This window comes from Drosophila sulfurigaster, chromosome 2R (genome assembly GCF_023558435.1).
Source record: "Drosophila sulfurigaster albostrigata strain 15112-1811.04 chromosome 2R, ASM2355843v2, whole genome shotgun sequence".
Taxonomy (NCBI): Eukaryota; Metazoa; Arthropoda; class Insecta; order Diptera; family Drosophilidae; genus Drosophila; species Drosophila sulfurigaster.
In genome coordinates, this window is record NC_084882.1 from 16,321,517 (window position 1) to 16,348,030 (window position 26,514).

The 26,514-nt window shown below is 40.5% G+C and overlaps 1 protein-coding gene across 1 annotated transcript in view; it reads right to left on the reverse strand.

The window, feature by feature from the left end:
* The window catches only part of LOC133837432 (uncharacterized), a 35,591-nt gene extending 13,156 nt beyond the window's left edge, over window positions 1–22,435 (reverse strand). The window contains exons 1-2 of the mRNA XM_062268196.1: window positions 22,327–22,435; window positions 16,461–17,450 (exon numbers count right to left, since the gene is read on the reverse strand). Of these exons, the coding sequence (XP_062124180.1) occupies window positions 16,461–16,569 (109 nt within the window). The 5' untranslated portion in view covers window positions 16,570–17,450; window positions 22,327–22,435. The remainder of the gene's footprint in view (window positions 1–16,460; window positions 17,451–22,326) is intronic.
* Window positions 22,436–26,514: the final 4,079 nt, after the last annotated feature.

Sequence of the window (26,514 nt, forward strand, 5' to 3'; positions counted from 1 at the left end):
TGTTTTCTTTTTTGGCGTGTCTTTTGTTAGATTTTCCACGTCTCGTCGGGACACGTTGTTGCGCCCGTTGTAGTTTTTGTTGTTATTTAGTCCCAGCAGACGCTTGTGTTTATTTATTGTGGATTTCAACAGCAAAAGTTGCAAACTAAAATTAGTAAAATGGGGTTTGCATAGCTGATGTGTCCTACAAAATAGTACTATATATACATAGTAACATATATATACATAGTAACATATATATACACCTAACGAAACTGTTTAAAAAGTGTGCCAATTGCAGAAGTTATTAGCTCTTGGGATTGCCCAGTTCTATAATATTAAAGTCATTGTGTGTGTAAAAAAAAGGTGAAATTGACAGCAATTAAATTCGACTTTAATAAAAATAACAATTTAAGGCTAAAGCGTTGAAAGCGTTGAAAACTCTGAAAGCAATTTCGTTGTTTATGGTTAATTCAAAAACTAGATTTAAACTTATGCTTTAAATGGCAAAACTAAACGCTTGGCAAACCAAAGCTAAGCAGTTAACAAAAGATCATTAACGGCAAGGTAAAAACAGAAATCCTTGGCCAGTTATCGGAATACTTTACCTGAGAGTTTTCTGACGGCGAGAAAAAGGAAGGAAAAGTGGCAACAGAGCGAGAGAAAAGTGCAACAAGCACTTGAGAAACTTTTCTCATTTAACGCTGAGGCAACCTGAAAAGCTACTCAAAATCTATTTGAGTTTAGTTTGGGTTGGGTGCAGGTGAAAGTGTGGGGGGAAAAATACGACAAAAAACATTGGACACTTACGAGTGCGAACCGAGACAAGTACAAGTAATAACAAAATATTACGTTTAAACGAATAAAAATAGAACAAAGTTTGCAATTGACAGTCATTAAAGTTGGTCGAGAGCTATGCGAAGAAACCAGGCAAATATCAATTTACATTTTCAATTGCGGCCAAAATCAACGGAGCTGTGTTTAGGCCAAATGTTCGTTGCAATTTGCTGCAATGCAATCAATGAATGTTACACCAGCAAACTGTTGCCATATTTACTTATTTTTTCTGCCAAACACTATGGGAATGTAATTGATGTTGAGTTTTGGGCTTCCTGAAGCATGTCTTTCCTGATGCTTGCTCTCTACATGTCCTTATGCTTTTAAAGCAGCGTTACACACATGTCTGTGCGAATATTTTTCATTCTTTTCACATCAGCGCAAATGTCACGCATAATGTTTAAGAAAAGCAAATATATATAAATGTATGTGTGTCGTATATATTATATTCATTTGATGCTATGCTGCGCAGCGTTGTTTTTCCACATCGTCTCCTTATTTTGCAAAAGTCAAATATTAGCTGAAAAGTTGAGAAAGTTTTCTCAAGCAATTTTTCGCTTACATTTTAGCAGCAGCAGCAGAAGCAGCAACAGCATCAGGAGCACCGACAGCTCCAAGGCAGCCTGCTCCTGGTGTTGGTCCTGCTCCTGGTCCTGGCGTGTCCTGGCCATGATGCTGCTTGGTCCTGCTCCTCCTGGTCTATCTGTCAGCAGACGGAATGCTGTTGGCATTTCCTTCACTTCTGCCCCCTCTTCGATTCTTATCTACTTAGTTTTCTCTGAGCGTCTGCCACTGTCGGTTTTCTTTCTTTTCTTTTTTTGATACGTTTATACGTTTTGCTTTTGCCATCTCTTTTCTTTTCGTTACGTTTCAGTTCAGAGTTTCTTTGCTCTTCGGCTCTGCTACGCGTTTCAGTTTCCCCCAAAGTGCATTAAAAAATATTGTTGCTGCATGGTCGGATACGAACTGCGCGTATCATTTTTGATAAAATTCATGGTAATTGTTTCAACTGTGAATTTATCGAAGTTTTTCATGTTACGCACAAACTTTGCCCTGCTCGGCAGCCAGCCAGGCATTGCTTTTTATGGCGAAAGATGTGGCTGGCGATGTGGGAAGTCTGATGGCAACTCCAACGAAAATCTTGCGATGGGATAATGGAGACTAAAACATCGTCATGCTTTTGCTTGCCTTTTCCTGGTTGCAGAGAGAGTGTTGAGGAAGAATATGGCGGAACAGAAATTAAGTCTTTAAAATTCATTAAATTAGAGGGTTAATTGCACATGAGTTTGCAATAACAGATTGGCGCATAAAAAATGCGCACTTTGATTCCCCAATCAAGTGTGAAAATCATTTTCAATATTTGCGTTAGACGGAGTCGGTTTATATATAAGATGTTGGTAGTAGATCCCTAGAGAGAGAGAGAGAGAGTGACAGAGAGTGAGCGAGAAACTAGGAAGGAGCCCAGTAGTGTACACTATATCAAAGTTAAACTTTTATCACTGTTTGCCACCATGCCACCAACGAAAAGTTGCAACTTTTAATTTAAAAAACTCCCCGCGCCGCCCTTGGAAACTGTCTCAGTTCTGGCAGCCACAACATTTACATTAACTTTTGACCTTATCACAACAAAGCCAATAGAATCAATTTTGGCCCCCCCAAACGAGAACAACAAAAGAAGCCCGCAATACCAGCACATTGCTGTGCTGTGGTCTTCGTCCTTCTGCTGCTGCTACTGGTGGCTCTCGTTTTTGTCCTGGTCGAGCCGTAGCACGCACTTAGCAGACAGGGCAGAAAAGGGCAACAGGCTAAATGGGAAAGCGGTGTGAGTGGCCTTGAGTTGTCTCAACTGCACATGGTAGAACTCACATTTACAGCCACAGTTACAGCTACAGATACAGATACAGCTACAGCTGTACAGTTGGAGGCAAGTAGTATATTATTGCCAATAATACAAATGCTAAGGGTTAAAGTTTCCAGTTTGTAGCACAAAAGACAGATAAATGTCTGTTGTTTTAGCTGGCAAACTGTTTTTGCACCAAGCATAAGAAGAACGATGGCCAAATGTACTTAGCTTATGCAACTGTGCTAGCAAACTATTATTATCAGTTAGTCCAAAGAAACTTTGCCCTCGGGATTGCTGCTTAAGTTTGCTACATAAATCGCTTGTGTGTAAAATAATATGTTCAACGAAGAATTTAATTGAAACACACTATGTTGGATTTTGTGTGTCTGTGTATGTGTGTGGTCATTCGACGTGGTGTGGTTGTAATTCCACAAGCTGTATAGAGACCGCTATCAGCAAATAATGTGGCAACCTGTGGCGTATTTTCACCTGTTAATCAAATGGTATTATAATTAAGCAAATAGTTCAACTGAAATGGTTGCATAGAGATAGTTTGTAATGCTTCAATATATTTCTAATTCTAATACTTAATGCCATTGTTATTAAGTATAATTTATTTTAATGTTTAAAAGGAAAAGGTAATCTACAGTTAGTTATTAATACAACTCTATTATAAATTACTCAACAAACTTTACAATTTAATGGCAGTTGCAGTTCTTTTTATCAGCTTTAATCGATTTGCTCAAGGTGTGTCCTTTTGCTACAAAGTATATGCCGTTAAAGGCATATTTCATATTAAATTATTACCGAAGTACGTGGAACACGCTGGCACACAGAAGATGATGGGAATACAATAACAATAGTTGCAAAACTGAAGCATATTTTAGGAGTACTAAGGGAATAGACGAGCTACGTGTGAAGGGTGTACAAGGAGCGCAAGGAGGCAGAATCTTGATTCGAACTTATGGCTGTTCAAGTCGCAGTTGCAGAATGTAAAATTTATTGTTGGGTCTGGTGAGAAAGTGCGCTGACTATGGAGCTGAAGCTGGAGCTGGAGCTGGAGCTGGTACGTGGCCGAAGTACTGCCTGGAAGCTACATGAGATTATGATTAATTGTTGTATATGCAGGGGCACTGTGGGCGTGGCACGTGTGACAAAGCGCAACGGTCAACGACACGAGTGTGCAGCTAAGTAAATAGAGCAGAAGAAAGATACAGAGATGCGGAAAGAAAGATAGTGTGAGTGCAAGACTGAGAGTGAATGAGAGGCAGTCGGTAGCTCAATGCTGCCACGCTTGCCACATAAATATGAAGCTGAGTGACATTGCGAGGGCATTAAAAAATTAATTTACTTGCAACATGACTAACTGCCTAGCTGGCTTTCGCTGGCTTTAGCTGAGCTTATGCCGCATGCCACATGCCGCATGCCACAAAGTATTCGCTACTCGCGCTAATATTTCACGCTCATTTTTGCGTAATTTAAAAACATCAAATATCCAATTAAACTTGCCACAAGCATTCATCCTCAATTTATAATAATTACAAACTAATTAACTGTGATCCCTGCGCCAAGGCAACGCCAACCGCAAGCAATGCCGAAAATGTGAAAATAATTATTAACTGAAATTAAACCAAATTACAGCGGCCCAACAACGAAGGCACCATCAACACCAACAACAACAACGACAGTAACAAACGAATGAAAATAAAAAGCAAAAGAACGCACCATAGCAATCGAAAGCATTAGCATGCGGGGAGGGAATCAAAATGAGAATAAAAATGATACAAAATTTAAATTTCATTTCATTAACAATTTGAAGGCGAACCGCAAAGCAAGGACTCTGCTCAAGCATGAAACTGGCCTGCGGATGACGAGCTATGGAAATCTGTACACAACTACAGCTCATTAAAGCTGACCAAGACCAAGACACACAGTCTCTCGCTCTAACTCCAACTCCGAGTCAGAGTCCAAGCTAGACGAGTTTCAAGTTCTAGTCTGAGTTTTGTGGGCCTTTATTTATTTTAAAGTGAAAATTATGTGGGCAGCCGAGCTGAGCACAAAGTCAGCTTCAGTCAATTTGAGAAGTCACGCAGATTCCTGGTGCCTGGTGCCTTCTGCTTGGTGCTTGCTGACTGGTGACTGCTGCCGCCTTGGCCAATGCCAATGCATGTGGCAACTGGGGCAGAAACTTTGGCCAGAGAGGCAACACAAAACGTAGCAACGGCAAAAAGGACCTTCAGCCAGATTCTCGCATGTGCGTTACGTTAATGGAATTAGAAAAGTTTTTAAGCAAAGCCAAGCTGAATATACATAGATCTAAATATACACGCATATACTATATATGTATATGTCTCTAAATGTGTGTGAGTGTGATTTTGTTAAAAAGTGCGTCTTTATGGATGTGTGAGAGTGGTGTGTGCGTATGTGTGTGCAACTACAACTATGAGCATGACATAAGCAAAGCGCAAAGATTGCGTAATGAAAAAGTTTGGCGTCTTGGCTGACTCACTTTATGTTATGCCGAAATGCCTGCCATCCAAACATCCTTATGTTCTCGTATCCCTAAATATATTTCGTTTTCTATTAAAAGTTTTTTGTCGTACGCAAATCATCAGCAATGTGAGATTATAATCAAAAAGCCTAGATTTTATCCAACCTAAAGGTAGCTGTTATAATTAAAGATTTGTTGTCAGATCTTTAATTATAAATATAGAATTTTGACAATGACAATTTCTCTGATGAAGTTTGAGAATTTGAAACTTGAAATTTCTTTTGATTTTATAGTAAATCAAAGACACAAAGACATTAATGATGTTTTAAAGTTAAGTGCTCTTTTTATGGTACTCAAAGTTTTCGAAAATGTTATTAAAATCCACATTTAAAGTTTAAGTGAATTCATATTATATGGTTTTTTGTTTGGTTTGTCACTAGAAAACTTTTTGCGTTTTATGAGGCTTAAAGTGTTGGCTCACATATCAAATCGTAATATAAAAATCATATTTAAATTTATGGTCACAAGAAAGCAAACGCAACTTTACCGATTTGTCGACTGGCATTATAATTTCAAATTCCATGATTGCTAATAAGAAACGACAACGATAACGACTACATTCCCCATTTTGTCTGTCCATTTGCCTGTCTGCGTGTAAAATTATGCGAGTTGTCTGTCCTGAGGCTATTAAGGCGGCATTCGATTTCGTTTAGACGCAAGTAAATCACCCTGGCAACACTTACAAGTTTCGACAGTTTTGCCAGCCAACATCAGGGCAGAGAGTGTGAATAGAAAGAGGGAGAAACAAGTCATCGACTTGGCTCAAATGTTGTTGGCCACATAAATCATATTTCAAATGGCGCGTGGATGAGCTGCAGGTTATTATTGATATGCACGAATCGGATAAGCAAATACAATGACTTAAAGCTCAACATGGAAAATTATGGATACTTACTACACAAGCAGAGAATTAATATTATTGTTCGCTATAAATTTGTGAAGCTTAATTCTGAGATTCATCAGATAAAATAGAAAAGTACTTTAGCCATTCAATCAACAACTCAGCCATCAAATTAGTTAATTTAGTACTCAACGAAAGTTCAGTCGTTTGACTTTTATAATTGCTGGCAACAGTTTGTCAATTTTGACAATCAACTAATTGTTTATGAATCGATTTGCGGCAGTTGCCTCGTTAAATTTTTTGGAATTAAATATTTTACGGCGTTTTTGGGTCATTAGCATTTGGCTGATGTGCAGTTTATGGCCAAACACAGACGCGACGCAAGTGCTTTAAACAAGATATTTTTTTTTGTGTTATTTTATTTTTTTTTCTGTCTGTGGTATTCCGTCTATGCATTGATGATATGAAAACGGAAACGTTAACGTTTGGTTTTTATGTTGCACGCCCAACTATTGCCAAATAATGTTCTTGAAATTCGTATTATTATTATTATTATTATTATTATTATTATTATTATTGCGATAACTGTTCGTTTTATGTGCAAAGTTCGAGCTTAAGAGCCGTGGCAATGGCAGCTTATAGCTGAATATAATTATCCTTCACCCGATGCCAATCAAGCAGAAATTTCACAAATGCCTTTTGTCGTGTATTGTGGGTTGTTCTGCTGGCATCGTTGACGCGTCGACAGCTGTGCGGCATAAATATTAATGTAAATAATTCCGCTACATTTGTATGTGGCAGCAAATTAGGCTTTACTGGAATAATTACGCAAGCAATGCAAGCAGGCAAAACTGGGCAACGAGTCGTATGCGTAACAGGTGCATGTGAATAACTTGTGAGTGGCTCTCAGCATTAAAGTTAGCGGCAGAAAGCCGCCACCTCAGCATTGTTGACAGTCAAAGCGGCACTTGCAACAGCAGCAACAACAGGCAACAGGGTAACAACAAACAGTTGTTGACTTTTATGCCAGCAAATGTCACTTGCCAGCCAGCCTCAAGGCACGACAGGTGTGTTGGAGTATGCCTGTTCGTTGTTGGTTGCTTGTTGTGTGTGTACGAGTGTGTGTGTGTGTGTGGGAGTGATTATAAGTACTGCTGGCACAAAGCTTAACATAATTCAAACGCCTACAGGGCTCTGCCGTCCACATCCGACACACAGAGCGAGTGAAAAAAAAGAGGAAAATGCAGCAACAAGCAGAGAAAAGCGAATGCAACACACTTTACATAGCGAGAGCTTAATGCATGTATGTGTGTGTGTGTATGTGTAGCACGTAAATAAGAAAATTTCTTTATTGTGAACGTAATGTCTGCAAGGAAAATGTGATGGATGCCAGCTCTCCGTTTCGCTTGCTTGCGATTACTACTCCGACAGCAATTGCGACTGCGACTGCAACTGAGCAGGATATATGCGTTCATAAAGTGTTTGCTGAGTGTTTCAGGAAATTACAGGGATTATATCACCATCAGATCAGACCTCACAAAATTCTTAAAGTCTGGCAAGCTTCCTTTTTAAATCAGCTTTCCACAAAATGCAAATTATATACCCAAGCGTATACGTAATATCGAAAGTATACGCACAGAATACGCACATAACTCATAGTATATAAAGCATAGTAGCTGGCGCTCTCTTTGGGCATAATTTAAAATTGCAATTAATTTATTAATTTGAATAATGACCTTTAAATTGTGGGGCAATGGCAACTCACGCGTATTTATTAACAGATTTATTTTCTTGCTGCTGGTTAAAAATGGTTGAAGTTGCTGGCAATTTTATTATTATTTTTCACATTTCCGGCCTGTGCATTCAAAATACGTAAGGAAAATATTTTAATTGAGTGAGGCCATGCCATGCGATTGGGTGCAATTAATACTAAAAGCAAAATATTCAGATATTTCCACAATTTAAACAATCAAAAAAGAAATAACAATTTTGTAACTGTTGGTGCAAATATTCTTCAGCTGAATTTCACATCTGTGATTGATCATTTCGAAGTTCACTTTGGCCATAATGTTGTGTGTTCATATAGCTATTAACCGCATTGTACCTGTGTCAACCATATGCCAATTGATTGTCAACTGTTAAATGACTAAGTAATTGCACGAAAGCATGTGGTTAGCTTGAAACGACAGGGACAACAGAATACAGAAGTCAAGTTGCAGTGTGGCTGCTGCAAGGACGAGGAAAGGCAAGGCAAGGCAAGGAAACGAACAAGGCAAGGTAAACAGCAGATACAGTTTGGGGCAGGTAGCAATTTGTAGGGTCATTATTCATGGTACTACATATTGAGGCATGTGGAGAAGCGAAGCCAAATGACCAGCAAAAGTGGCAAATCTTTGTTCACACCTCAACAACGGAGAGTGGACAGCACAGCCACAGAAGCAATGACCAAGGACACTGAACAGACCAGAACAGAGCACGGCAGCCGCAGAGCTCTAGAGTCTAGACTAAACGGTATTTGGTCACATGTGTTTGTGAGCCATTTTTATGGATTCGAATTGCTGCGTTTGGTCTTTTGGTCAACCTTAGAAGTGTTTTTCCTCTACATAAATTTGCTATAAAAACCATTTAAACGGAAACGTTGAAACATTCAAAAGGCAAAAGGCAATGCCACCCAGTTGCTTGGTGCCAAAAACTAGTAAGCAAACTTCCCAACTCATCTACACACATAATCTCACACACAGTTAGACACACACACACACACATTCGCACACTTGTGAACCTCACTCTAGTTGTCGTTTGAGTTGTGTAGCAGGAGTTGTGTGCCCGGTCCGCTGCCCAAATCTAAACTGCTCCAATAAAGCAAATTATCGTTAAAATGCTGCTGCACATAAGAAGATTTACGATTGCTCAGCTCGATGCTTGGCGCTTGGTTTTTGGCATCAGCTTCACCATCAGCAGCATCAGCAGCAGCTGAAGCTGAAGCAGTATCAGCATCAGCTTTAGCTTTAGCTGGGGCAGTCCCAACCTTGGCCAAATGATTCGGTTGTACATTTGCGGTGGAGCGTTCTCCTTCTACTTCTCCTTTCCTTTTCGATTGCTGGAATCGTTTGTTTGTTTTGCGCTGCATTTGGGGCTCGCTTGATTTTTGCGCACTTTCCAATTCGTCCCATCCAAGAATACGATTTTGCGAAACCTTTTGCCTTTTTTTTCTTTTTGCTTTTTTGGGCGCTTTTCGTTTCACAGTAGCTGGTGCTATTCCCGCATTCGATTTTCCTGGCCAAAGCCAAATGAGCGTATGACCAAAACAAATAGCCCACAAAGTGAGTTGTTCTATGGGTATACCATATGCATGTTTGTCTGCTACGTTCGCTCTGTGTCTGTCTCTCTCTGTGCTTGTGTGTTTGTAGTTGGGAATGTGTGCGTTGATTTGCAATGCCATGAATGCTTCAACGCTTGACTGTGGGTCGAGCACGGACACGAACACGAACACGAGCTCGGGTTTTTGGCCACAGCTGGTGCACAAATCTCACACAGTTGGTTATTTGACAATTGATGATAGCATCAAGTTGGGTCGCCAAAATGGTTCGCACACACACTGGCAACAACACACATACGCAACGTTGACCCACGCTGTCAGCTAGAGATGGACACGTGCAGCCCGAAAACACAATACAAAAAAAATCTGACACGAACATCGACATCACGTTTTCGCAATTAGTTGCAACGTGATATTTTCGCATTTCTTCCATAATCTAAATACATAGTTTTAGTACAAAATTTAATTGATTTATAATTAGTTGACATGCTGTAATAGCGCATAACTGAGAGTAAGAGTAACATTTTTGGCAATCAGTTCCTTAGCATCATCAATTTTGTTTTTTTTTTCGTTTCCGAACTTGCTATAGTTTTTGTGCTGTATTTGGCTGCTTAAATGGATGGTTCCCATATGCCCATCTCTAATGGATTGCTTCACTTGATTGCGGCGCTCGCATTAACTTTTGTCATTCCATTTCTATTTTATTTTATTTTATTTTCGCATTGCTGTGCTTGGACAAACTGCGACGGCTTCGAACTATTCTCGACTGGACTTAAAAGCTTTTGTGGTTGGTTTATCTAACGGTGTGTCCTTAATTTGAAGAAGCATTTGATTGCACTTTAACTTTTTGTTGTCTGCCATTCGTATTTTGCAGGATTCCATTTGCTCTGCGTAAATTATTAATGAGCCGGCTCCAAACGTAGCATTTCATGTTTTATGCTTTATGTTTCATGTGACATGCAAATCGGGCGTGCGACTTCCGTCAGGACACAGCCACCATATTTTTTTTTTTCGGGAAATGGAAGGAAGAAGGCTCGACCCTATGAATCCTCGTATCTGTGCGGTCATTTGGTCCACGTTCGTTTCCGCTTCCGATCAGCGCTAATGAACATTTTGTTAGAGATTTCGGCCTTCTGCTTTTGCACCCGCTTCTTATCAATATTAATGCATGCATTTTCCTTTCTCTTTTTTTGCGTTGCTTTACTTTTTTTCTCAGTCTCTTTTAACGATTTTTCCTGTCATTACTTCAGCTATCGCTTTGTGCCTTGTGCCGCTTCCGTGTGCGCACATTACATTGTCGATGCTCTGACCTGACTTCCCTACTTTAACCTCGTCGCCCCCTTTATTCACCCTGCTTTTCTGCTGATGCTGTGGACAGAGTCTGAGATTACATGGCTATGGCTACCGCTGTTTTCACTCTGCTGCCGTCCATTGCTTAATTTCGTTGGCAATTATTTATTTAAACTGGAATTCATTGGAACATAGCAGCGCTTAATTGTTTGACTTGGCAGCTAAAACTATGCCCCGGTGCCGGAACTTTGACATCTCGTTGACCGTAAATTTTCAAGTTTCTCATTAGGCCCGCTTGCGAGTGGTGGCGGCGAGTCCCAGGCGACGCGACGCGTCGAGTTGAGTTGAGTTGAGTTGAGTCGAGTCGCCTGCCACCGCTTTCTAATCAACTTGGCCACAGTTTGTCGCGCCATCCCCGAAAAACTTTTGTCCACGCCTTAGTGTGCCTAATGAAAGCATTTTCACTGCGATTTCATTTCATTTAGCCATCCGTTTTGCCTAGTCGCCCAGTCGACTGCTTCATTCATTATGCGCCCCTCAGATTTGTAATTTACACCTGAGGCTTTCAGACAGGTGAACAATGGAGCCACCGATTCAGCTTTAACCAGGCTTGTTAACCAGGCTTGTTATAATGAACAACTAGAAATTTTCGAGTAGTTTAAGATGCAATAGATTAATTCTGCACTCTGCTAATTTTACAAGGCACAAATATGTTTAAAAATTGCAAATTTTGCATATACATATTTTTGTTTATTTTGCATATTTTATAAAAGCAATTTATGATTGAGTTTGTGGCTTAAAATTGATGGTCATGCGGCGCTTTTATTAAGTCTCTTTGACAGCCTAATGAGTAGTAATATGATTTCACTGTGTTAGCTGACAAAAGGATACATTCCCATCCTCTTTAAATACGAGTACTATAAAAGTTTGTTTTTGCACTGGGACAATTTTGACAATGTCATAAAGGCGTACTCTCTCTCTCTCTTTCGCTCTGCACCAACTATGCCTTCATTTCGCTAGTTGGCTTTCTAGCTGGCTAAACTGGGAAATGGCTGGCAGCAATTATGGCCCTGGCGCAGTTTCCTGCAACAACTGCAAGCTGTAAAATGTTTATGAAGCTTTTATGAGAGCCGCTGATGTGCGGCGGGCAGCGCCCAAAGGAGGAGTAAGTAGGAGAGAGGATTGCGGGACGACAACTCTAAGAATTAACAATATAAATTATATAAAAGGCAGCGACGGACAAAAGTAAGTGCTAAATGGCTTATTATTACGAATATTTTCATTTGTAATTGTGTTTTGTGTTTCGTTCCCCAGCTTGCCTCATTTCAGTTGCAAGTGCCGCACATTCTTTCTTCTTCTTTTTGTTTGCACAACATGAAGAAATGGTTAAGCTTGCTTAGTTTTGGGCAATTTCTAGGTGAGACGTCTTAGAGTAAACTCATAATGTGCCACGTGGATACGAATTTAAGCCCTGCGCACATATTTAAATTTTAAATGGACATTTTGTTGGGGTCTGCTTCTACAACATTTTTTTTTTTCATTTTTAACTTGTGCATAATCTTTAATTTAAACAAATGCCCAAAGCCAAAAAATAAAGCTAAAGATGACATAAAAAACAGAGAGAGAGAGAGGGAGAGAGAGAGAGAGAGAGTGAAATAGAGAGGGAAATAGTAGAGTGAAGAGCGTCTGGACAAAAATCTACACCGAGCTAAACTAAAAATGAAACGTGCCGTGCGAGCAAATCAGCTTAAAAATAATAATAAAAGAAAATGTGTACATAAAATAAAGGAAAATGCTGGAAAATATCACAGCCCAGTACAGTGCAGTGTGTGTAGAGCAAACACGAGCTGTCATTGACAATAACCGAATTTCAGCATTGTTGTTTATACACTAGGAACCCGTTCAGTTGTTTTTGGCACAAATAATTTCTATTTCATTTGCTTTGTGTACGAGTATATTGTTTTTTTTATAGATAAATTCAGCGAACAGCAGACAGTTATGTTATTTTATAAATTAAAATTTACAGTTTAATATAATTATGTTAGCATTTAATTTAAATATATTTAAGTCCATATTTCAGCTCTAATAATTATTTGTATAAATGTTTTAAGAGTATTTTGGTCTTCGGCTGCTTTGGACTGACTGTTATTTCTTGTTTTCAGTTTTCTTTTGTCTGCTGTATATTATAAATTCCATCAAAGTCATTGCGCCTTGGACATACTCGTAGACGTGGCGAGCTGCCCACATCTTTCTCTCTGTCCAGAGAGACGACCTTGTAAGTGGATTTCCGTTGTGGACTGAACTGGACTGCAGTGGCATGTCAGGCATACGTAGCAGACACTTTGCTCTGTTGTGGTGGCAAAGTAGCTGCTGCTGTTGCGACACTAAAGCACATATCTGACATACGCGAGACGGAGAAATTTGAGGCACGCGTTGAATTCGTCCACAGAGAGAAAGTGAGAGAGAGACTGGCAACATTTTAGCGTTTGTCTAAATCGGCTTTAAGTCCGAGTATATAGACACAGTGCGTGGGCGATCGAGTAATAGGAGAAAGTGAGAGCAAGCAAATTAAGTGACTATTTTGACGCTTGGAGTGGGAACTTGACCTAGCCTCAGTCTGGAAGATGGAGTCTGTGCACACCTCATGGCAGGCAGTTTATTTTGGCCTTTTGTTTTCCTCAGTTTTTGTTTCCAGCTCCGGCGCTTGACTTTAGGGCCGCGTGTGCGTTGGTTTAGGCCAGACCAAAATTCAGACTTTTGCCATGTGCTTTTCGTTCTGTGTGCGCCGTTTTTGTTATTTTTATACTTTATGCAGGGTTTTTGGTATTTTGTTGTGTTTTTTTTTTAGAAATTTATTTATCAACGCTTTTTGTATTTCCGTTGCTGGTTGTTGGCGATGCCTGCTGCTGTTCCGCGGGCCGTTTGTTTTTGTTAAATTTCATATACTTCCTCATTTTTAATTTATGACAATGGCCTGGCTATTGTTGTCGTTGCCGCACCACGCCACGCCATGCCACGCCACGTTGCCACACTCCACGCCCACAAGGCCCGCTATATTATTGTAACTGATGCTCTTATAAATGGCCGTCCCCGTCAGACAACATTTCGTTTGTCGCTTTTATCGCGTCGGTGCGACAGCTCTAGGGCAGCTAGGCGGCGGTACGAGTCAATAGGGTGTTAGGAGGCTGCTCAGAGAGAGGGGAGTACAGTTGGACTGAGGTCACCGAGGCCTGCGCGGAACACGTACACTTTGTATTTCCGCTGGCCGCCATTGTCCTTGACTGTTTCATTATGACAGCTGGCGCTGTCTGTGCTCCTCGCTTCCCGTTTTCCGCTCTCCACTTCCATTTCCATTGCTGTTCCCGTTCCCGTTCCTCTAACAGTTCCTCTTCCCCATCTTCTTTCCTATTTCCCATTCCCCTTGCCGTTCTCATTTTCGTTGATTTTGGTTTTGTTTAGTGCCGCATTTATGCTATTAAAGTGTCATGTTTTTGTTGTTCTCGCTGTTGTTGTTATTGCTGCTGCGGTGACTAAAACAAAAGCCAAGTGTTGGCATTATTATTATCAACGCGTTTCCTTTTCCGCAGCAGAGAACAAAAGCAAATGGCGAGATAAAACGCTGCCATTCATGCTCTTGAGTGATTTTAAGTTGATTTCCTTTGGTTACTTTTTCCCTCTCTCTCTCTCTTTCTGTCGCTGTCTTTCAACTATATCCATGCACGAACTTAAAGTTTCTTTGTTCTTTTGCGAAACAATGAGGGCAATCGATCGAGTTGCTGCTCGCAAAAGCCGTCAATCAACTCAGACCTAAAGGTAATAATTAAGAAACTCTGCTTTGGGGTTATAGCATATCAATGAGACTAGCAAATTAAGCCATTTGTTAAGCTTTTGTTAAATTCCCGAGTGTCTCAATTAAATCTTGCGTAGATAAATTATAACAAATTGACCAAATCAAATAAGGAATTTCTAATCTCTTATCAATTGTTGCTACGATATTTAAGCTACTGGCTGCGGGGTTTAATTAAAATATTTAATACACTTTAAACCTAATCTAAATATAATTCGCCTATATTTGCAGTCACACATATTTACGACTCAAATCTGTCTTGAAGTATGCGACATTAAAACGAGCAGAGCGCATATGTGTTGGTTTATTTAATTGAAAAACATTTTCACACGAATGACGTCACGACTTGTTATATATTTGCGCATTTGAGGCGTCATTAAAAGGCGCGTCAGTGCAGATTTATATTTATGGCCTCGTGTGGCAAGCAGCAGCAGCGAGAGAGAAGCAAAAGCTGCTCCGATTGCCCATATAAATATGCAATTATTTTGCATTTGCCACAAGTGCGCTCCGCCTTCAACTTTTGATATGGCTCTGGGTTTTTATTTACTCGACGGCCGCACGCCATTTTGGCCATGTTTATGACACTTGCGACTTTTGGGCGACAGCAACAGCAAATTGACTTTTGCACGATATGAAGATGTCGTGGCATGATGCTGTGTTGCTCTGTTGTTGTTGCTGTTGCTGTTGCTGTATGTGGCAAAGTGGCAATGTTGTGTGGCTCGTCGGGGCAACCACATATCGTTTTATGTGACATATTTATTTGTTGATTCATATATTTATTTATATTTATGCGCATAATTTGCATTTGACATATTTTTATGGTGTTCGTAAAGCCAACAAAGTGGGAAAATCAAAATTCGAATACGATATTCCCCCCATTTATATAGTCGAACACAAGTATTCGCTCTTTGGGAAAGAATGGGTTGAAGTATGAATAATCGAATGTTCTGCGAGTACACTCATAACGAATACAAAAAATGCATATTGGATATTATAAAGGGATCAATTAAATAATTCTTACAGCTGTTGTTAAATGCTTGTTGACTACATGCAATTGATTGAAGCACATCGAGGGCTGTTAGTAAAATAAATGAATACTTTATGCACGACATTTGAGAATGAATTGATAGAATATTAAATCAGATATGAATGTAATTCGATTACAAATGCTGTGATTAGAAGACAACGTTAATGCTAAATCACAATAACTTGTTGTTTTCAATAAGAAATGAATACGAAACTATTCAAATTTGTAATGCAGTGCAGTGCAGTAAGGATACAAAATACAAATTTACATACTCAATCGAGGTATATTTCATTTGACCCCAAAGCCAGCAGATAGTTTGTATCGCTGTGTGTAAATATGCGTCGATGTGTGAATACATAAGTATATGTACATTATATGCGAGTATTTTGTACATTCAGATAGTGATACTGATTCTGTATGCACTTTGTCTCTAATGCGTTACAAATTGAAATGCATTGTCAAATTTGAACCATACGCACGCACACACACACACACACACACTCACTGCATGCATTTATTGTTGTTGTGACAATTGTTGTCTGCATTGTTGCAGCCTTTTGCGGCATCGATAAGCTTTTTGTATAACCATATCGTATTTTATTTGCCAGGATAGCAAGGCAGCAAGAAAATATTTGTTCATTTAAGATAAATTTATGACTGTTGTCGATGCAAATTGTAGCATTTATTGAATTGTTGTTCTTGCTGTGAATTTTGCCATTGCAATTGCCGTTCTCGTTGTCGCTGTCGTTGGCGTTTTGTTGCTATTGGCAACGCTCGTAAATAGTTATGCAAATAAATTGGCAAACGCAAATAAATCGCGGCTCACATGATAGGTGCACATTTATGACAGTTATGAAGGACCTCCAGCAACAGTTTACGCTTAATCACGTTCATAAATATTTGAGAAATGGATCTTTTGTTTTACTTACCATTAAGGATGCTCATGATCATCAATTGAGCGCCCAGCAGCAGCAGCGACGTTGACGCTGACGCTGACGGTGACTGTGACGTTGACTGTGACATCGGCGGGTTGCTCATTTTAAATCCTTTTCTCTTTTCTGTTTTTCAATTTAGCCCGTAATCCAGGCGGGCTTCAAGTTGAATGTCGTTCCTAGCTGTTGTTGTGGCTGCTGATGTGGATGATGTCGTGTAGGAGCATTAAGCGGAAACGCCTTTACATTGCCGCGATAACAAACGGAAATGCGCGCCTGGCACAAAAGAGGAGACGCATCAGTTGGAGCAGGATGCGCACCCGTTGCCTGCCAGTTTGCTGCCAGTTTGCCTGCTGCTAAATTCGCCGGTTTCTCTGCAGCTGCTGATTTTTTTCTTTCCTTCGTTCTTTTTTTATGATTTTCGTCTTCTTTTTGGAGCCTCTTCCTTTTTGTTGGTTGTCAACTTTATGCAGAGCAGAGCGGAGCTGAGCTGCTGATAATATTTATGGCTCGTTCCCGCTGCTGTAATTTCTATCAACATTTGTTTAGGCCTTGAATAAGTTGGTAGGTCTTTAAGATTTCACAATGCATTTTAAGCATTAAATAATTGCTTGAAATGTTTGCAATTTGCATTTAACTTGTGTAATATTAAATTTCTTTACTGCATTCGCAGTACATCATAGGAGAAGGTAGCTCTTTTGTTGGCTTATTGGCCAAATCCATGCTAAAGATTTATCGTTGCCTGCCTGTGTTGGATTGTTGTTGTTGTTCTTGCTGATGTTGTTGCTGCTGTTATCTTTCAGAATTTATATCCGTTTCGTCGACTTTCAGACATTGGCAAAGACCTGCTTTAGCATTGGCTTAAAGTCTAGACAGACACGCTCGAGCGCTGGAAAGTATGGAAGTTGATTGTTGCACTTTTGCGACCCGCGGGGCGTATACGTCATGTGGATTGCCTTTATGTTACGAGTGTGCTGCTGTTGTTGTCTACAACAGAGAAAGATAGAAAACCATGTTATGGAACAGTTTGATGCAGTTCATAAAAAACTTATATTGCTAGTAAAATATGTAAATTTGCCTCTCTCTCTAACTTTAAGCATAACTTTCTAAGTGGAATTCGTTTTGGTAGTTTATCTGCTCTTAAGTTGTTACCTTGCTTTTGTTGATTTGCATTCACATTGATCGGCCCTAAAATGCCCAAGTGCCATACGATCAATCTAAGTTTGCACTCAGAAAGTCACCATTCGATACACAAGCGAACTGTAATTCAGTGTGCAACTGCTTCGCTGACAAATCGACAGTCGAGAGTTGACAGTCGTGGAGAATCGCCTGCAGACCATTCACCGTTTGCTGGCTTGTTGGCTCGGCCAAAGTGAGTTTGCGGATGCGGCGCAAATCAAATTGGCCGCCCTCGCGTCAAAGGCCATCCATCAAGGACGACAGCTTTAGGCGAGCGCAGCTTTGCATGAAATTGGCTGTAAGCACAAAAGGCGGAGGACGAGAACGAGGAAGGACAACAGCCAACTACGAGACGGAGACTCGCCACTTGAGACTTAATAAACTGCGCCCGCCGGCCGGCAACGAAAAAACAAGCAAAAAATAGAAAAAAGTAAAATGACAGCAGGAGCAACGAAAACAACAAATGGAGAAACTGCAACAAAAAAAAGCGTATGTAAATAAATAAACGCTTAACTCTTTCAAAGCCAAGTTCATAAAAAAAAAAAACACGCGACTGACGCTGGAGCTGGAGAGTGCAGACATTACGAGTATTTGGCTAAATCCCCGCCGGCATTATCATCAATTCATCATCACAGTGCGGCGCAGTTGCTGCTGCTGCCACTGCTGTTGCCAGCCTCCTCTTCCATCCACTCCCTTACTTCCTCTCCCAATCGCTCGCTATTGTTGCCTGGCTTGCTCTGTCTATCTGCAGTTTGTTTAATTTTGAGCAACGCAAAAAAGTGCGGCACGTCAAAAGGCCGCAAGCCAAAAAATGTTATGTTGCTGGGGCCGCTGTTGATGTATGCGTCGTGTACATCAAGTCAACCAGTTGGTTGGGCTTAAGCTCGGCCTCGTATCCGTTGCTTTGGCCCCGTCACCAACATGGCCACAGTCGCAGCCAAAGCTGTTGTTGTGTTGCGGGTTCCTCACATGCACAATCCACTCTCTCCTCTCGCTCTATGTGTGTTTGCTTTAAATACTCTTTCGCTCCCTACGAGTGTGCGTGCGTGTGTGTGTGTGTGTGAGTGTTTTGGTCTCATTTTATATTTTTTTTTTTATTTTAGGCTACGTTGTACACTGCAGCACATTGTTGGTTGTTGGTTGCTGTTGTTGCTGCTGCTGCGGCTGGCGCTTTCTAAACAACCCAGCAAAATGCCATGAGTCAAATAAATTACCCCAGCATTGTTGTTGGCAAATTTTTGATGGTTTAATTTTGTGGAAAATAAGTTGAGCCGCTGCGTGGCTGCTGCTGTGGCCATATAACACACACTCACATGAAAGAATCACACACACACACACACATGGCAAACGAGGAAGAGAGACAGCAAGCGTGCGAGTTAGAGAATTTGTTGCCTACTTTTGGGGGGACGCGTATACGCAATAAAATAAACGCGCCGCAGCCACATCGCAGTTACATTTCCGTTTGTTCGCAGCTCCTCGGCGCACATTTTATGCCGCATTGCCATTTTTATTTATTTATTTTTATTTGCCATTGCCATCGCCATCGCCAGCGCCAATGCCTGCCTGGGCCCTTTATTCATTCATTTATAAATTATTGTTGCCAGAGTTCTCATGCCCTCTAAGCATACTTATATTTATACTCGGCTTTATATAGTATATATATACATATATTTGTCGCTACCAGCTGTATTTGTATGTGTTTGTTGCGAGTGTGTCACTTCGAGTGCTTTGCATTTTCAATTTCTGGCCTACACGAAACGAAAAAAAAACTTAACATAAAACATTGCATATTTATTTAAAAAATTTATGATTTAATGACTTTACCCCCAGCTTGTATGGTAAATAAATTAGCCAACAGCGTATAAATCTGTCTGCTTAAGTGGTGAGAGAAACAGAGACAGTAAAAGAGAGAGAGAGATTGGATGAAAGTCAAGGGCCTGGGAAGTTGAACAGCCTTCGTTTATAATATAAAACATTTATGCACATGTCAGTACTTGAGTAGGCAGTCATTACCCTCCATTGAAGACTCCTTGAACTCAAAGGGATTCACTTCCAGTTTGAAGTTTGTGTGTGAGTTATTCTCGATGCTATTTTGGGTACTGGTAATTCTTTCCAATAATGTTATGCCTTTAAAAATGTTTGCTGCACGCTTCGTCATATTCGTTGAATTCTTTTTGAATTCAGCCACCTCATCATCATCGGCATCATGTCATCGTCATAATCATCATCATGATCGGACGGAACCATCAGCGCTGTCAACTTGATGTTCCCCCTGTGACATTGTCAAAAGGGTTTAAGTGCCTGGCTCTTGAACCAGCAAGCAGCAAGCAAGCAGCAGTTGAAGTCGAGGCAAAAAGGATGAGGCGGCAGCTGACAGCCATCCCCAAATAATGCTAGACAAAGCTAAAAGAAGGGGGTTGCTTTGGGAACGTGACGAGGAACTTATACGTCTAACTGAATAATATTAAAGTAATGATATGCACACAGCTTTAAGAATGCTTCACTCACGAGACTCACATTCACATTCACATTTGCACTCATACTTCAATATTCTTTCTCATTTCGCTTTCTCTCATTTCATTAGCCTATTGAGATGGAAATTGTATATTGATTTGTTGCTGATTTTCATATGCGATATTGAAATGGAAATGAAGCAAGACAGTAAGTCAACTGTCAACAACGAGAAGTTAGAGATGTTATTTCAAAAGATTAAATATTGATAATACTACATGTTGTGCTTATTTAACTAATAAGCTTAAATGACTAAAGTTCACACATTAAATGCCTCAAATAAACTGAAACTGATTTGTTGGTCCAAATAACTAAGTGTGGCTTTGCTTAGAGCTATCGAATAACAGGTGCACTTCAGGCTTAATGCGGAATTTACCCTCGTCCACTTAACACTTAATTATAGACTCTGTCTCTGAGCTATAAATTAAACATTGCACGCCTACATGGAATCAGTGTTGCCAATTCTTCTGTTCATAAAATAGCGAAAGTAACATATGAAAAACGCTAGAAACCGCCAGAAAATAAGGATGATAGCCAAAATATAAAGCTACGTTAGTAAAACAATATTTTTATTAAGTATTTTTGAGTAGTTAATTTCATCAATCATGCCCTATTCTGGTGCACTTTGTTCTGCGAAAATTGTTCCCTCACAACAATCCCAAATGGTCAATGGGGCTGACCAATGAATGCGTCGTTTTAGAGACAGTCGGAACAAACGTTATTTTGTTCGACTGTGAAAACGCAGATGACGAAGACTTATAGTTGTTTGTCTTGGCATGTGCTTGCAAATCACAAAGTTTCGCATTAATGGTACATTTGCAATATTTTCATTTTAGATCATCGGCTGCATCTAGAGCTAACCAATTCTTAAAGAAGGAGTTATAAGTCTTGGGCATTTTAACTGCCCCACACGATCGTTTTGGAAATTGTGAAATACACAGATGGTCATGTATATCTAGTATAAAACTAGTAAAAACTATAAATCGATAAAATGCAAAGATCTTTTGGCATATCGATGTTTTTACCATTGCAATGCAAAATACTGCAAGGTTTTAAAGTGTGGCATAGTAAAACATAAAAATACACAAAAGTACCAGATATTTTTAAAAACTAAAGTTCCATCAGGTTTGTTTTGAAAATAGCTATATTTCCCGCTAGCCGCTAGTTTTCAATTTATCCCGCATTTTGCTTTTGAAAACCGTCAGATCTAGCGGGAAATAGCTAAATTGGCAACGCTGCATGGAATCAAAGGACTTCAATCGCGCACAAGTGATCCAAATTCCTTCGCGTTCGACGTGCTTGAAAATCGCTAACAATAAACAATTAATTACAAGGCGTTTTCGCCCCCACCATTTTTACTGTCAAACCTTTCACACCACAAAAGAGGCTAATTAAAAATTTGTAAATGCTTCCCAAAAAAAAAGAAGCGAAAGGGAACGTGAAAGAAAAAACCAACACCGTTAGGCTGATGTTTACTGCTGTTGCTGCCGGGAACTGATTTGAGTTTTGGCAGTGCAAATGAAAAGCGACGAGGCGCCTCGTCGTCTTGAAAGCGGTACTCGCAACCCTTGTGACTAAAAAGAGTAAAACACGCAATTCACCTTCGTCATTGTCATGTTAATTAATTTGGAAGCACTCGAGAAGTCAAGTGAACACGCCGTTAACTGTTTTGCTGCTGCTGCGTTCGGCAATTTCAATTCGTCTGCTCAACTTTGACCTCAGTCGCTGTCGCCGTCGCCGACGCCAATGCGGGGCGATCATCGACCGACTGGTTTGCCGTGAACTGCGAACAAAACTCAAACTGTCAAAATTCATGCGAGGCAACAATAACAATAACAAAGCAGCGTAGAGTTCCGACTTGGCCAGTCAGCCTTTCACACTTGTTAAGACTTTTCAATGGCCATCAATTTTTAATAGCCTCCCACAACAACAGCTGAGGCAGCAGCAGCCAACCAGCATATAGCATCAGCATCAGCATCAGACTGCGCAAACCTCCTCCATGCCCTGGCCATGTCGATGTCCAGTCATGGCGTGCCACAGTTCAATGCCTCTGGCACGGTTCGTTGGGCCGGCAAATGCCCACCTGGCGCAGCAAGGATAAACACTCGCCTCAAACTCCAGCTGAGACTGAGAAGACACACATACTACACAGATATTCGATTGTGGCACTCACTTCACGTGGCACAGTTACGTCTTTTTTTTGCTGTTTGGCGCACGTTGCGTATACGCCGTGTGTGGCACGCGTTTAACCTCTGCACGCACAGAAGGCTTTTCGAGACTGATGCTGGCGAGATGCTCGACGCGCACAGCGTGTGAACAACGCGACTGCGACGCCAGCGTCGGCAGAGGTAACTTTTCCTCGTACTCGTCGTCGTTGTCGTTCTTATTCCTTTTTTTGGTCGAGAACTCTTCGTCCTGTTGAGACGCGTCCTGAGACGAAGACGCTACAGCAGCAGCAGCCGTGGCTTGTTGTCTTTTCTGGCTGTCGCAGCTGAGACAGCGTCATGCCAGGACATAAGCAGCAGCACTCACCAGCGTAACATATTGTCGTATCAAGGACGAAGCTAAACACTTCGTCACCTGCCTCAATAATGTTCGACTCATTGTCCTATGGCCCGTTGCACTCAGCACATTTCTCTTTTGTCGCTTTGTCGCCAGTCGCCAGGCGGCTCTCTTACAGCGAACACTCGTTTCTGGGTCAGCTTACAAAGTTGCCGGCATTGTTACACATAAACAATTGTTAGCAATATGCTGTAAAATAAGAGCTGTGAAGGAATAATTATAGCATTTTATATAATAAAGATTATTAGATAATATTTATTAATTTAACAAATTGCATGCTATGAATAACAATTCAAATATGCAGCAGCATGCTGCATGCTGCATACATGCTGTATGTATTTAACAGTCTCTTTAACAGTCTCTGTTGGGTGCTAACATTGTGTTAAAACTCTCCAAAATGTTTGAGCACTGCTAAGGCAGCTGTACAACAGAACGTTAACGCAATTAACAGCGCTTAAGAATTAACATAAAATGTTAGCGAGCTAAGGATAACATTACAGAATCAATGTTGCTGGTCGTGTCTCCCTCTTAAGTACTGAATTTCAAACATGTTGCAATTACAAGACCCAGACAATGGGTATGGAAATCGTGCTTTCTACAATTTTTTTGATGACCGGCAATAAAAGCAGGTCGAATAGCCACTCTCGACTAGGCTAGCACTAGTATTAACTCAGAGTGTAAACCCGTGCCGTAGACTTTTGCCAGTCGTATATGGGAATAGGGATAGGGATAGGAATAGGACTGAGGCACTTCACGTAGCCAAGAAAGTCGCGTCATGTAGATTCGTTTGGATATTTAATGGCCTCTGCGCTCGTAAAATTTTGAGTGTATCTTCTACGAGGCGGCTGAGCAGCAAATTCAAAGCAAAGTACAACAAAGTAGTCCAGCAGCAATTATCTTTGACTTGCTTTTGCTATTAGCTGACCAAGGCGTACGATTTCATTTCATTTCATTTCGTTTCGCTTGCGCCTCTTTGGAGCTATCGCTATCTCAACTATTTGCGCGTATATTTTAAGCACATTTTATGTGCCAAAATGTTGACTGGTTTTTTTTTATACATAACAAATACTCAACCAAATGGAACTGTCGGAGAATTGGACTTACGAATACCCTGAAGTAGAGTTAATGCAATTTTTATGCTATTTAAGGAAATATCATATTTATTCTCTGTATCAGCTATCTATTTATACATCGAAAAATATGTATATTACTTTTGTGAGTATCTCACATATACGCAGAGTGCGTGTCTGTTGTGATGGTTGAACTTAAATACGCATTAAGTAAGTTTCTTGGGGAAACTAGAGCTCGCATTGGGATAAACGTACTAAACTACGACATGGCAACAACAACAACAACAAACGAGCAGTCACAATAGCAACAAAAACTATGTCAACAACAATTTAGAAATTGCGCTTGAAGCAGGACGAAAAACTTTTTGCATTTCATGTGTTTTTGCCATTGGAGCGCGCTAATTTCCGTGGATAATAGTTTCATCTTCGTGACTGTGGCACTGCCACAGCAACGGTGGCCACAAGACACCACATCACATCCTTGCCTACCATACTCGTAGTATATTCCCAGTCCACCTTTGTGCCTGTCGCAGCAGCAGTTTCACTTCTTCCAGTTGACATGTTGAATTTGTCGTCGTTCGTCTTTATCATGTTTTTTGTTCTCGGGTTTTTTTGGTTGCGTGTTGACGATGTGCGTGAAAAACTCAACGAGCCTGAAGCTTGCAACGGCTTTAAGTTGTCGCCCGAAAGTTGTGTGAGCCGAAACCCAAATTGATATACTCGTTGAATCTGTAGACTTGGCTCATCCCGCGTGAAATTGTTTGCATCTCTCTTGGACATGCTTTATGGTAAGATACAGTGGGTGCTGCATGGCATATTCAAATTGACCAGCTAGCCAGAGCATGATGCCACTGAACCAGACATCGTCAGCCATAGCAAATAAAAAAAAAACCAAACACAAAAAAAAAAGAAAACTTTTGAAATGCAACAAGGAAAATTGCAGCAACAAATTCGCAGATTTCTTGCATTGTGCCAAGTCTTTGACTCTGGTTGTTTGGCTTGTTTATGGCTTGTTGATTCGTGCATGAGATAAAGCATTTATTTTTGTCATCTGCTTGCAAAACTGACAAAAGTTTCTATGTTGAGGAAGAGAGAAGAATCGTTTCTCTGCAATAGCTAGAATAACGAGCATGAAATCGAAATTGTCTTTTCGTAGGTTAATTTTTAGGAAGCTTCGTGTTTTTGTTGATTCTCTGATTTTTGATAAAACCTTTACATAATTTACGAGTACGCGTACTTTGCGATTACTTGGTCCCATACAAAAGGGCTTAGTAACCAGTCCTTTGTGGACCCTTAAAATATGATACATACTCAAATAAGTATGAGTATGCGTGTGTGTGTGTGTGTGTATAACAAATGATCATCACTCGAAACTGTTGCGTTTAATCTTGGACTTGGGCCAATGCCCAAGGGCTATTAATCATTTTGGCCATCAAGCAGGAAAGCGATTACTCATACATAGATGACTCCTCCTCCTCCATCGCTCTCTCTCCCTCTCTCTCTCCCTTTATTTATGATTATTCTCTTCACTCAATTCGGTATAACAAACATTGCTTAATAGGCAGCCAAAAATGGCTAAACAAAGCACAAGGATAAAGGAGGGAGGCTAAAAATGTGATTCAAGGCTATTGGAATATTTGCTTAAGTGTTATTTCTGTCAGCTTAGTTGCCCAAAATTATGCTACAATATTTCGTTATATTTATCGCATTCGATTGCGCGTATTAACCGAGTGTTTAGTGGGGCGTACGCAGGCCATTCACATTGTCCTCTGACTGACTGACTGACTCCCTCTATGGGTGTGTGTGTGTATTTGTGTTAAGGAATTAATAAGATAAGTTTACGAGTATATGAAAGAGAGAATTGACTGGTTGCCTTTTGGACTGTCAGCGGAGCCGCAAAAGTTGTTTACTTAACAGTTTGGCTTAATTTGTTTTTTATGACTGCCATATGAGCGAGCGACTTTTGCGTTTGCCTCAATTTCTGTGTAAATCAGCAGATTTATATTTTAGTCTGCTGTCTGCTAATTTGATTTTGAGCAGACTCTCATGGCCGACACATTTAAATAGAGTCCAAAGTTAGGAACATGTTGTGCGAGTTAATTACAGACAAGCCAGGCAGAAGAGGCCGGGGGAAAGCGAGGGGAATGTTGGCTGCGTGTCAATTTCCATAAAAGAATAACAAATTGTTTCAAGGCCTCGGCCCCAATTCAATTGCTTAGCAAAATGCCATTTACAATTGTTTATTTTAATTGGGCCTAGCATACACATACTCGTAGTTGCGTGAGTGTGTATGTGACCGTTTATTGCGGCTAATTAAAAAACAAACAATGGCCTTACAAAGTGGGCTGCAACAACACAATGGCCGCAACAACAGCATCTGCAAAAGGCAGCCCCAATCAACTCAAAGCCGCATTACGAGCTCACTCTCTCTCTCTCTATTTCTATCCCTCTCTAGCACTCTCTCGTCTACGTTACATCACTAGCAAAGTATTTGAAATCTTGCTACACGTAAACCACGTGCCCCACAGGCAACCACACAGCATACTGCTGCCAACCCACACTCTCACACATGCAGACGTTCGCATGTAGTACATGTTGAGCAACATGCACGTAGCTGCAGATGAGTCTGGCATTTCTTTCGACATTTCTTTTGCCGCTCCACTTGAAGGGCCGGCGGCCCTTTTGTTAATGTGGCGCCATAATGAAACAATTAGGTGCAGAAAATTAGG